General features: G+C 29.3%; 1 protein-coding gene across 2 annotated transcripts in view; it reads left to right on the top strand.

Annotated features, from left to right (window-relative positions):
• LOC107454559 (transcription factor 12) overlaps nt 1–13,340 on the top strand; it is a 79,179-nt gene that overhangs the window by 11,192 nt on the left and 54,647 nt on the right. For both annotated transcript variants that reach the window (XR_015430470.1, XM_043047054.3), the window contains exon 4: nt 3,297–3,319. Coding sequence is in view for 1 of the 2 variants with exons in the window: in XM_043047054.3 (XP_042902988.2) it covers nt 3,297–3,319 (23 nt within the window). In the remaining variant the exon portion in view is untranslated. The remainder of the gene's footprint in view (nt 1–3,296; nt 3,320–13,340) is intronic.

Below are 13,340 nucleotides of genomic sequence, written 5' to 3'. Positions count from 1 at the left end.
ATAACTTGAATTTTTTTTCTAAAATTAAAAAAGTATTCCAAGAAAATAAAAAATTTTAAGAATGGCTGACAAGGCATGGAATGATGTGTCTTCCTTTATGGTAATGAATGGCTTCAAGTCTGGATTCATTAACGATCACAAAAGTAGTCAAAGAATCAATATCGTTAATTTTGCTGAAAACTACACCGAAAATTATTGGAACAGATTGACCGGACTCATGAAGCTTGATGACAAGGAATTGCATGATTTTGTAAACGTAGATGATGCAGTAACAGTGATGCAGTCAGTGGGATGGCAATGATATCATCGCTCAAACAAAAGCTTCTTGTGAACTATCACAGAAGAAGAGGATGAGGAAATCGAAGATTTACCGCTCAATGTTACTAACAAACAAGCACTTTCTGCGGTGGACACTGTAAGGAGATTTATTGAGAGGCAGCCGAATATGTCAGAGGAGACATTTAAAGCTATAGTCCACTTAGAAAGTGTTATAGACAAACTTACTTACACATCTCTAAAGCAAACAACAATTGAAAAGTGTAAAAGGTGTAAAAAGTGTTTTTAGAATAAATATGGAATAGTAAATAAGGTATGTAAAGAGCATTTTTCTTTATTCTACCATCGATAACATGCGATTTTCGATATCTCGAATTTTTTCTCCTCTCCCTTCAAGTATGACTGTATTATAGAACGCGCAGTGATGAACTGTGCTCAGTAATTGCCTCAATTATTACCCCCACCCCTAACAGTACGCTGATTGCGCTTCTAATTGGTTGCACTTCTAGGTAGGACTCGCTTCCAATTGACCGGGGTAATTTATAAAAATCAAACACTATCTTGGCCATAATCTTCTACCTGGCCAAGAAATATATCGAAATATATTATGCCAAGTTATTAAATTTGAGATAGCAATCATAATTAGATTTACAACTAGAATATAATGCATTTACTCATAGTATTGCATTTTTATTATCTTAATGGGTAATTGAATTTTACAAATGTGCGTAATCATAAATTTTGGAATAAAAGAATGGGTGAACTTATCCATTTGCGAACGTTGCGTTATTCTCTTTTTAACTTTGATTTATTGTGAATAAAAAGTTTTGATTAAAACACATTTAAATGCATTATTTTGTATATTGTATAAATATTATTATTTGTAAGTATTGTACTCGGTGTTTTGTCGTTAAAATTGGCAAACAGTTTCAATCATGAGATTAAAACTGATTGAGAATAACTACAATAATAACCCATATAACTACAGAGTACAGCTTATATTAATCTACTGATCTACTCAATTATCAACTTACTAGATAGATAGAATAAAGATATATTTTTTTAGTTAAATAGTATTAAGTTACATTATAAAAAAAATTATAACAGATGATTTCTTAACAATTAAGTCTTTCCTGGAATTTGGCAGAAATTTTAATTGATTATTGATCAGAGTCAAGTTTACGGGAAAGTCCAGAATCGAAGTTATTCTGTGCATATTTTTTAAAAATAATATGCGGAAGTTTGGTTAATATAGATTAGTTAAGAAATTCACTAAAATTAAAGTATTAAAGTTTTTCAATTTAATTATAATTTTTTACTGCACCCAGAACTTTTACTTTTTAACCAACTTAAGACAACAAGTGGGCATTAAATACTTTAAAAAAAAACTTTTTAACCAATATTCTTGAAAAAATTGCATCCTTCTAATTAAAATTTAGACCTTTGAAAGCCCCTTGTCATCTCCGCTATCACCGTATAGAACTGTTAGAAACTGATTAATATGTTATTCCAAATCTATGCATACATGTGTTTACTATTGATATTGTGTCAATTATTGAATGAATCAACTTAAAATCAAAATAAAAAAAAGCAGATGCATAGCCACATTCTATCAGATGCTTGTTTTTATAAAACTTGGCTTTTTTAATATATAGTATTTTATTCAAATGTCTTTATTAAATTAAATCTAAGTTAGCCAATGCCATGAAAAGAAACATCTTATTTTATTATTAAAAAGAGTGATATCAAATCAGAATAGCAAAGAATCATGAATGAAATGTACGCTATGCTTATAAGGCAAGTTGCTTGTAAGTTTACAACATTTAGGCATTAATCGCTCTATTTAAATTTTTTTTTCATTGTCACCAAATATTTCGTTACAAATAATTAATTTAAATTTTTCTCAGCTTCTACTTAATAAAATAAATTAATGCTTGAGATTTCACAATAGAAAAATATGTGGATTATTATGGTATAAAAAATGATGGCTCCTAATAAAAAAAATTTCGTCCATAATAATAAATAATTATTAAAAATAATTTTTTGCAGGAAATTGTCTTTGGATAAACAAGTTTCATGAGTGGGTAAAAATTTTTTTAATTGCGCAATTAGTTTTAAAAATATGACTGTATCTGTGGTTTCATGGAGACTACTGGATTTTGTCTCAGTTTTTCCTGGTTTTTGTACATTTCTAAAAATTCCCTAAAATTAAGTAAGTTTCCTTAAAAAAAAAAAAGTCTCTATTGAAATAAAATTTTTACACAATTTTATTGCTTGCTTGAATATTTAAATAAGTATTACTAATACATACTAAAGCAAGCCTCATTTGTAGTAATCAGTTAAAAGTTTTTTGTTTTGTTTTTTGTTTAAAAAATTTTCAGTTTATTTTTATTGAGAACCGTCTTCTAAAATTATTAAAAAATCTAACTATCAGTTATAAACTACCTGTCTATTACTTTTTAAAAGTATGAGTTAATATAATAAAACACATTTCAAATTTAAGTTTATTTAACGTCAATCGTACATGAAAAATGTTGTAGAACATTTATAGTTATTAGTGTAATAAATTCTTTCTATCGTGATGACAATAAAAATTCTTAAAGTTCCCTATATGTAAATTATTTAGTATATTATGCAACAGTTATCGTGAAATTTATATTATACCGTAAAATTGACTGGACATGTTGGCAGCTATGTGGTTTGAATAAAAAAAAAAGTTTGTCATTATTTTATTTGAAATCTTCAATAAAATATTAAATTATCATAACTAATGAAAATTAGTAAATTGTTTAACATATTTTCATTTCCATACATTTAAATATGTTTTTATTTTTCTAATAGGAGGAAATGTAACTTGTAGAATTTCATATTGACGTTCATTTTGTATCTCAAAAGTAGAGAGAAAATTGTTTTTGTGGTCATTAAAAATAGTTATTTGTAGTGTTTCATTTCTAGCTAATTATTTTGTTTGATTTCTCATCTCATAATAATAATAATTTCATCCATCTGTTGTATTTTAGGAAATGGAGGCAAAGTTCAAAATGTAAGTCAAACAATATTTATTCTTTTTTTTTCTTTCACTCTTTAAAATTAAATTGCATATATGTTCTTTTTTAAGTAGTTTTATTTTAAAAAAAGCTGTTTTAAAAAAATGTTTTTAAATCTTAAAAACATTTTGCCAGAAAAGAAAATGCTATAAATAAAGATGTTATTAAGACGATATCAATTATGTTTGAAAAGCAATTTTGACAAGTCAGCGATTATATAACATCAAAATAATGATTGTGGCGCGTTCTGTTAATGAAAGAAATTGTAATAGAATGTGTTAGAAAAGAAAGAGTTTAAAAGTCAGTTGTTTCTATCACTATTATTATTCAAATGTGCTTTGCTAAGAAATATTTTATCTTTATTATTTTCTTCCAAAATTATTATTGTTAAATACTGTGAAAGTAAAGTGTTTGGTTTGTAATAACTAGTTAATCGCTCCAATTAAGCTCACCAAAAAAATAAATTAGTCATCCCTAAATTATAGAAAGCATAATTTAGTACCAATTTAACTGCATCTTTGGACTTGATTTGCAAGATGTGTGAAGACTAAGTGCAAAAATAAAAACACCCTGACTAGATTTTGATCTAATGATCAGATCTTCATATACCAGGGATCAATCTAAATGGTAAATGGGGTTGACCTCAAATATGCTAATTAATTAGTGCCAAGCTATATTAAAAATGAAGTCATATATTTAAAATTTGATTTCTCAGGGACTATTTGACCAATTTGGTTAAACTTTTTCATTCTGCAATATAAAATGATGTAAAAATTTGCATACCCTTGCCATTAAAAATTTTTTCCGACTATTATCACTATGAGTTGGCAAGGTTTAAGACAGAATGGTTTAATCCATGGTTTAAACTGTCCTGTCCAAAACCCTTTTATTCAAATTATGTCTCAATTTTAAAAAAATATTGTGGAAAATAAAAGGTTAATTTTGGAACAATGAAACAAAATGAAGACAAGTTTTCGTTTTATTAAAAAAGTTTATTATTATTTTTAATATTGCATTATTTATCCTTATTCAAAAACGTAATTTATCAGTATTAAAAGCATGTTATTCATATTTAAAGGATAAGGACTTTAGTAGTTCAGTGAATTGTGGAGCTTCAAAAGTTATAAATATTTTCCTTTAATCAGTTAAAGCAATTTGTATAAAAAATATCAAATATTTGTTAATATATATAATTATTAATATTATGTGTGCAAAGGTGACACCAATAGAATTTTTACCTTTTACCAAAGTTCATGGTTTTGGACACTTTTAGTCAGTTTAGGACAGATTAAGACAGTAAAGCCCACATGTCCTGTACAAAACCAGTTTAGGGCGTCCAAAAATCCCAACCCTAGTTTAGATAGTTTTTCCTCAATGAAGAGTTCTTTACCTTCATGCAGACCTGCCAACCTTAGAAAATAAAAAAGCAGGAGACTCTTTCGGTATCACGACATAGCGCAATATTGAAAATTAAACCTGATTCACACTTCCTACAAGAAGTTTATTTCAAAATATATTATTTACATTACATAAAATAGACCACAATAAGATTCTGACACTGACTAATAAAGATACGTGTTCTTACTATAAAATATAAGGTTCTATAGAATTATATTAAAACATACCTTTTGATTTTTTCAAATTTAGGAAGAAGTTCAAAACTAACAAAATATGTCAATAATGAATACAATACTTTATAAATGCATTTCTTAATTTTTTTTTACTGCTACTGTTTTAAAACTGCAGATGTTGCTGATTTAGCATTATTTAAAAAAAAAAACTGGCATCTATAGAAAGTGAAAAAACATTTTGCCTAATGGTGTCCAAGATATCTCCGATTTTGCCATTTCATTGGTTATTTCTGCTGTTTTGGTTCACACTCACCATAATTTTTAGTGATGTTGCTATGGGGCAAAGTTTTTCTAAATAAATGCCCAGTATGGTCTGAAGCACAAGTTGGGAAGGAAATTGCACAAATTGTTGTTTTTTTCCCTCTATCTTGCACTAAATAGAAAAAAGCAGGAGAAAACACCCTGAAGGCCTGAGGGTGAAGATTTGAGGCAAAAGCAGGAGACTCCTGCTAAAAGCAGGAGAGTTGGCAGGTCTGCCGCTGTAGACCACAGTTTTTCTTCATGTATTGATTTCTTCTACTAAAATCATTCAGCTCTGCTCTTCATCTTCCAAACTGGATGTCATTCGATATTTTGAAACATTTTAATAATTTAGTTAGTGATCTTTCAAGTATTCCACCAATATTTTGATTTAATCTGTTACACTTTTGGGTTTCCGCTATTTACCCTCTCTCACCTCTTTCTTTTCTCCCCATTGTTATTTTCTTGTTCTAACTTGTTCCTCTGTCAACTATTGGTTAAACCACTTTGCACATATTTGTTTCTTTACTTCTCTACCTTCATTTGACGTTTAAACACTGACTAAAGTTCTTGATATATCATTCCTACAAAGCCGCATGTAATTCCAAGTCATAAACTGATTTCATTAGTTTTCAAAGTTGATGTCATTGGTTTATTTTCCTTTGTAAGACTTTCTATCGATTCCATCAACTCTATAATATTCTGTTTTTGTTTTTTTTTTCTCTCTCTCAAGAACATGTGTTTTCTTCACTCCAAAAATTAGGAATTAACTTTAGTCATGTGATGAAATAATTATCCTAATCTATTCCTATGAGTGGCACTTTCTGTAAGTGCAGACTATTTTTTTTTGTTTGAAATGAAATATTTTGAGTCGGTTTAAAAATAAAATCGCTGTTTAAAAATAAAATCGAAAGGGTTTGCAGTTTAGCAACTTTTCGGTGGCAGAATTTCTGCATGTAGAAACTTTAAGCAATTAAAATCTTTTGGGTTTAAATGAACATTTATATGTAGAGAACTGTATGTCGATTATTGGATACTAATAGCTGTAAAGATATCCAGGTCTGTTCATCCTTGCTCAGTTTATATCAAAGTATAGAAATTAAGAGAAATAGATAAAAGAGAGTGAAAGAAATTAAAATTATTAAAAGAAAGATAAAAGTGAAAAGATACGAAGAGATCCACAACGCTATGCTAATAAAATGGTTGCAGAAGAGAACGTAGAACTGTGCTATTTACATTAAATGAATACCCGGTTTTTCGCCCTTGTCTCAAAAGAAAAGTTCAAGGTTTGCACAGAAATTAAAAAGATTGCAAAGATGTAAGAACTTGTTGAACCAGCTCAGTAGCAAAAGTGTTGACAGAATAATCTTTTCTGATGAGAAAATATTTTGCACAGAAGAAAATTATAATGCTAAAAATAATGTTGTATGTTCCTTTGATGATATAACTGAAAATGTTCGAACTGTACTACGGTTTCAGAACAACAATTCTTCAATGGTTTGAGTGTCAAATAGCAGTCATTGATAAAAGGGTTTAAAATCAATGCTGAATGTTACAAGAGGGAAGTATTGGCTATACATTCATTGCCACATGCTGACAGATTGTACCCTGAAAAGGATTGAATATTTCGGCAAGAATTTGCATCATTGTACGGAGACAAAACAACTCTGGCAAATCAAGCAAGAAGATGGGTCACCTTCATCACTTCATTTTTATCCTCTACATTATTGTGCTTCGGGGATTTTTAAGTTAATGCTAAACAAGCACACTCTCTCAGAGCTTCTTTATTGCTTGAATGGGAAAAATTATTCCTAAAAATGATTTGTGCCATCATCAGACAATGGAGTGAGAGTATCTTTAGTAATCGATTCGAATAAAGGTAAACTTTCATTTATAGTGTTCATCCTATTCTGTTTTCTATTTAATATCTGTACAATAAATTGTTTCGATACTTGTTATAGTAGTTTATAGAAACCATGATGAATAAAACTACACTAGAAAATTTTTTTTTTTAAATGAAAAAATTACAACTCAAATTTTCTTGCCAAAACAATTAGTTTCACCTATTAACAAAATTTTTTTAAAAAATTACATAAAGAACCATATATTATTGAAATTGACGTCGTATATTGACTTAGCATATTATTAAAATTGGGGGGGGGGAATGCACTAGTATTCGGAACAGGCTTATGTTAACAAAAGTATTCAGATGAACGAGTTCCTGACTATCAAAGTTTTCCTGTATATTTAAAATAAATATATGTTTAAATTCTGATTTGTAGAGATCATTCCAGTTTAAGTTAACAGCACAGGTATAACTGATAAAACTTGGTTAGGAATTATTTTCTACACAAAAATATTTCACGTTATGTGTCAAAATATAATATGTATCTATTTGTTAACTACGAAAAATTGGAAGAAACAAAAAGTAGCTAGAACGAAATACTAGGCTAGGATATGAAAAAAGTTTACTTTTAGTACTTTGTTTCTTTCTTTCTCCTATTAAAAAAGAAAATCTCAAAATATTTGGAGGGAAGAAGAGTCCAGCCTTCCTAATATTTTTCTATGAAACAATGAAGCAGTTCAAACATTTTGTTCGTGAAGTCTGAAAAAAGAGTTATAAAGTAAATTTCAGCACTTACAAAAAACATATATCAGGGATTTTGCCTACGATATTTCTGATTTTTGTGTGGGTTTTCTTTCAATACAAATGTGAATTTTCAGAGAGATTTGGATTTTTGGTCTTTCATTAATAATGCTAAGAAAAAAAACCAAAGTTCAATGGTTTGAACGAAGTAAATTTTACACTGTCAAATTTTTATGACCCATTCATTTTTTTCAGCAAACAAATCTTGTAGGATAGAGTTTTACAGTCATTGATTTGTTTCTTTCCTCTTATGATTGACCCTAAAGTTAATTGAGTAATCCAATAAATTATTTTTATACAAAAATGTTAAAAAGCACATTTTCTGTATTTTGTTTTAAGATCCTGCTTTCAAATTTTTGATTAAGAATATGTTGATCTCCATTAAAAATTTTAATTAAATATTAATACGAGGGAATAGACATTCTGCTTATTCAATGCAGCAATTTATATATTGACCTCATGAATGTCCCATCTATAAAATGACTCTTAAACAACTGAACAAAGTTATTCTGAAATTTTATATTTTATTATACTTTTAAGCGAGCCTTTATTATACTTAAGTTGAGCAAAATATACTTTTGTCAAAAGCTTGCAGTTCAATTAAATGACTGGTGAAATGAATAGAATTCAACAACGCGCCCGTTTAAAGGGGATCATTCAAAATTTCTATGACGTATTAATTTTGTTTTAAAGAAAATGAGATAAATTATATTTCAGCAAAATAATAATTCGAAATATTAGTTTCTATCCATAGCAATTGCACAATTTTTGTGCGAGGCCTTTCCCTTGATAAAGTACTCATTTATCATTATTTTGCTTATCCCCCGGCCATATTGACTTTTATGACGCATGTCCACAAATTCTCAGATAATATACATATTTAATTGCAAATTCTTTAAAATGACGGAGTTTTACCCTTTTCTCATAAGTTTCATATTTTTATGAATAAGTATTTGATTTTTAATCATGAATGTATTCAACAGAATTTCCAATTTGTAAGGAATAAAAACGGGGGGAGGTGCTACTGTTTTTACTGGCTACTCGAAATAATTCAAATTCTTGAAGCTTTGTGGCAGGAGGAGGGGAGGGGGTGGTATCAATCAATAGAACCGAATCTTATCTATGTAAACAACCGCACGTGTCTTCGGATGATGAGAGAGTTTCGAGAGTATCATCACTGAAAGCAAAATGAGCTGCCGGATTCTGTCTGTCATCACCGAACGAAATTTAAATAAACGTCACCATCTCAAAACTATTTAATATCACTTCTTATCGATCAGCAGTCAAAGTATTCATTGTATCGTTTGCAGAGTGCGTTAAAAATCCATGAGGTCTAAGAAAAGTTATAACATTACCTATTTTATTATGTATTTAAGGATTTTGAATGAACTAATGTTTTAAACAGAAAGTCCATCTCTTCATTAAATAAAGATGTACGCGACATTCTTACCCACAAGAGAGAGAGAAGGGGGTAACCGAACATCCAACATTTTGCCAAAAATGAAAACATTTTAAATGACTGAATTCAATATTTTATTTCATCAAAATAATAATTTTTATGTTCAATAACCGCATTAAAACTCATAGTTCATACAGAAGTCTTATGGACGGAATAGTGGGCACATTTAAGTAAGAATAAGAGTCAAACTGAATTATTTATTTTGTAAACTAATTCAAATTTCCAAATATAAGCCTGTTTAAATGTAATTTTTGATTTTTAAATCCAAGTGATTTTGGTAAAAAGTATAAGAACATTGTTTCTACACCTCATTACTGAAAAATTAGTATGTTTGATAATGAAACGGTTTATAAAAGAAATATCGCTCCCGTAGACTTCCATCGTGACATTTGAACAATGATTCTGAATGATGGGAAATTTCGAAAAGAATCACTAAAACAGTTGTTTATAATTTTCTAAAAATTCATAAAATGTATAGTATGAAAAAACAAACTGGGAGACAGAAAAGAATGATTGTCAGGGGCCTTTTCAGAAAAGAAAAAAAAAAGAAACTGCAAATGAATTGAAAGCAAAATTTGAATTGACCAAGCCCATAAAGAAATGTTCAAAATGAATAAAATAAACATCTTTTTTATGAAACATTAGTGTCATTTCCACTTCTTACAAATCAACATAAGAGAAGAAGAGCTGACTTCGCCACAAAAAAAAAAAAAAAAAAAAAAAAAAAAAATACATTTCTCTCGGTCAAAAATGGACTGATGTCTGACCTTGATGGATCTGATGGTTTTCATTATTTTTGGTATGATCTCCGAAAGACCAAAGAAGTGTTTTCCAAGTGATGGTTTGGGGCAAATGGAACCACACCGATAGTTTTTATCAACAGTAAAATAAATTCTGACAAGTATGTTAGGAGAAAGTTTGTTACCTGAAGCGCCCCCTGATTACTTCAGGGGACTCGCAGCAGGATAATGCTTCGATACACTTTTCTAAGAGCTGAAAACTCTGGTGTAAAGGTAATTGAATGGATTGGCCAGCGAAGAATCTCGATCTGAATCCAATCGAAAACTTATGGAGACTTCTAGCCCGAGAAGTTTATAAAAATGGCACATCAGTGCAAACAGGATGCCTGGAAAAAAGTTTCCGTAGACACTTTCATAATCCATGTCCCCTCGGCTTATTGAAAAAAAAGGTAGTTTTTTGATTATGGACGAAAATTTTAAGTATTTAAAAACATGTTTTAATACTTGTCCTTATACTTGAAAAATATGTGTGACATCATTTGGGAACTTCCCTTTGATGTATAATTTTATTTCTGGGAAAATAAAATCAAGTTTAGGGATCTCACGAAATAAAGTCTGCCGTATCATATCTGCCCGCTGGATTTTACTCTTCGTTGTAGTTTTTTAAAAAAGGACATTATCGATACGAATAACTGTATCTTGTGCGGAAGAAGCCCCTGAAGGTATGACCGACAAGTGTGGTCTACCATTTCCAGGTCTTTCCGTCGGACGGCCGCTGACCTTTGTGCAAGACATGAATTCGACTGACCTAGAACAAGTATTCGAAATTTTTCTTTTCTACCGCATGAACCCCAATCGGGTTTTTGTGTTTATATAAATTAATTATGTCTTGAAATTTTAATTAAACAAGAAAAATCGAGTTTTTGCTGTTAAAATATAATTTGTTTCCACTCTTTAATTCGGAGACTAGATTTTGAACTGTTTAACTTAGAATCAATTTATATATTATATTCTAAAATATGATATCAATACATTTTTATTTTAAAATATTTTTTTTAAATCGGAAAAAAGGTCAAAAGGAACGTAGCTTCATTACTAATTTTTATTCAATTTCGTTTGAAAACAACGAATAGAATATGCAGTAGAAATAATGCTAATTTTAAAGTAATAAACGGTTAAGCGCACAAATGTTTCAAAATAATAGTTAAATCTTTAGAAATGTAAATAATAATCATGCAAAATTTCAAGTTAATTGAGAAAATGAGGAGAAAACGCGTTAGGAGTAAACAGATAGATTTTTAAAGGCTCTAAATTGGTATAGAAGCAAAATTGGAATGTTTTTTGAAAGTCAATTATTTTATGTAAAATTTTATCCTGTTGCCTTAAAATTATAAAAATTTATTCTAAAATGCAATGAGGATTGCAAAAGATATAAACTATTGAAGGTTGAACAAATTAGGTTTTAATTTTGCCAAGGAAATCGTATAAAAAGAAGCTTTGATTCCAGAAGCAATCCAATCGATAGTGTTTTGAATTTGTAGTGATTTTTTTCTTGTCAAGTGTACAGTCCAATTTTTATAGAAAATGATCGTGAAATCTAAGACGGATACCTCCATCGCTATTTTAAAGTTAATTTCATGAAGCTTCAAACGCTGAAATGCAAACAAAATATTGTTTAAGTTTTCCTGTATTTTTTTTGTATTTTGCTATTTGAAACTCAATAGTTTACTTACTTTTTTTCTTATCTTTTGACATACCATTGGAGGTAAAACAGAATTTGCAATGAAATGTTTCTTCCACGTTATATCATCTTCTTAAATTTAAATCTCTCTCTGTCACAATAAATTTTCCACAAAATTTAAATTATTATATCGCTATATTTTAATAGATAGATCATAAGAAATTAGTTGTGAGGTAATATGGTAATTCGATATTTTATTTTCGGTTCTGTTCGTACCTGCATAACCAATCCACTGTATTTTTCTCATCACAGCAGAAATACTGAATAAAAAACAACCTATTTTTATTATAAACTGGACTTTTCTGCAAACTCAAGTATTTTATTAAAAATTATTTATTCAAAGTTTTACTTTACATCTGTTTTTCTCATTTCAAATTATTTTATCTTGCACGCAAGATTTCTCGACTTCTAATAAACCGTTAAAATTTGGTACATAATTGGTTTGAGTATTAAAGCATGTTGCTTAAATATGTACTAGGAAAAAGCATATTTGACTGTCTATTAAAAGAATTTTCAAGTTATTAACATGATTTTTATCTGGCGTCATATCTTTTTCCCCTTCAAATTTTGACTCTGAAGAAAATAATTATTGCATTATTTCCCTTAAGTGCTTGGATTAAAATAATTTACGTATTGATGTTCCTGTAAAAAAATCCGGAATTGTAAGTTTAGATAAGTTATAGAAAGTCGTCTGAAGTTTTACATTGATGCTTTCTCTCTGAAATCAAAATAAACTTAATACGTATTAAATAATGTTCATTTTAGAAATTGGATCGGAAAATCGATTTCAAGTCATGTTGTTGTCGTCGACCATTAAGACAGAGCATTCATTAGCCCACAGATCGAAATTTTCACCCATCTCCAATTCAGTACCTCCAGAGATTTGCTATGGGAACATGGAGGTGACCCGGTTAAACCTTTCACCATTTATTGCACGGGGAGTCTTCGGCAAGCTGGATTCTCACAAACGTGAGTCCAGCTCCGTGCCAACCATACTATCCCGGCCGATTTCAAGTAACAATAAGTCTGTCGTATTCTACTATTCCGTTTTTATCGAAATAATTATTCTCTCACAAACTTAAAGGAAATTTAAGCACTCCTGTAGAAGTAGTAATTTTTATTTTTATCATCTGTACATTTGTTTTAAGGGTTATGATTTATTAGTGGTTGCAATTCATGCATTTACAGGTACACTATTTTATGACAAGACTGAAACCGTTGATTGGAATGTTTTTTATTGTTGGCATTGGTTTACTTTTTCTTCTTCTTCCCTTCAACATTCTTGTGGATTTTGCATGCTCTCCCTTTTCCAAAATGACTGATTAAGATTCTTCAAGTATTATTCTAATCAAATTTGATCTACCAACAGTTAAATGTCGAAAATAATTTTTATTGATTAATTTGCAATCGGTTAAAATTTCTTAACTATCTACCTACGTTTCAAATTGGTTTGTTTTTGGAAAATTAATCTGAACATAATTTATTGCTTTTAAATATCTGATGTTTAAACTTTTATTTCTCGGAAACTACTCCAATAGAATTCATACTCACCAGGAATA

The sequence above is a fragment of the Parasteatoda tepidariorum genome, chromosome 2 (genome assembly GCF_982258835.1).
Source record: "Parasteatoda tepidariorum strain Cologne lab strain chromosome 2, Ptep-v5.0, whole genome shotgun sequence".
NCBI classification, from domain to species: Eukaryota; Metazoa; Arthropoda; class Arachnida; order Araneae; family Theridiidae; genus Parasteatoda; species Parasteatoda tepidariorum.
This window is presented reverse-complemented; position numbering and strand designations above follow the sequence as displayed.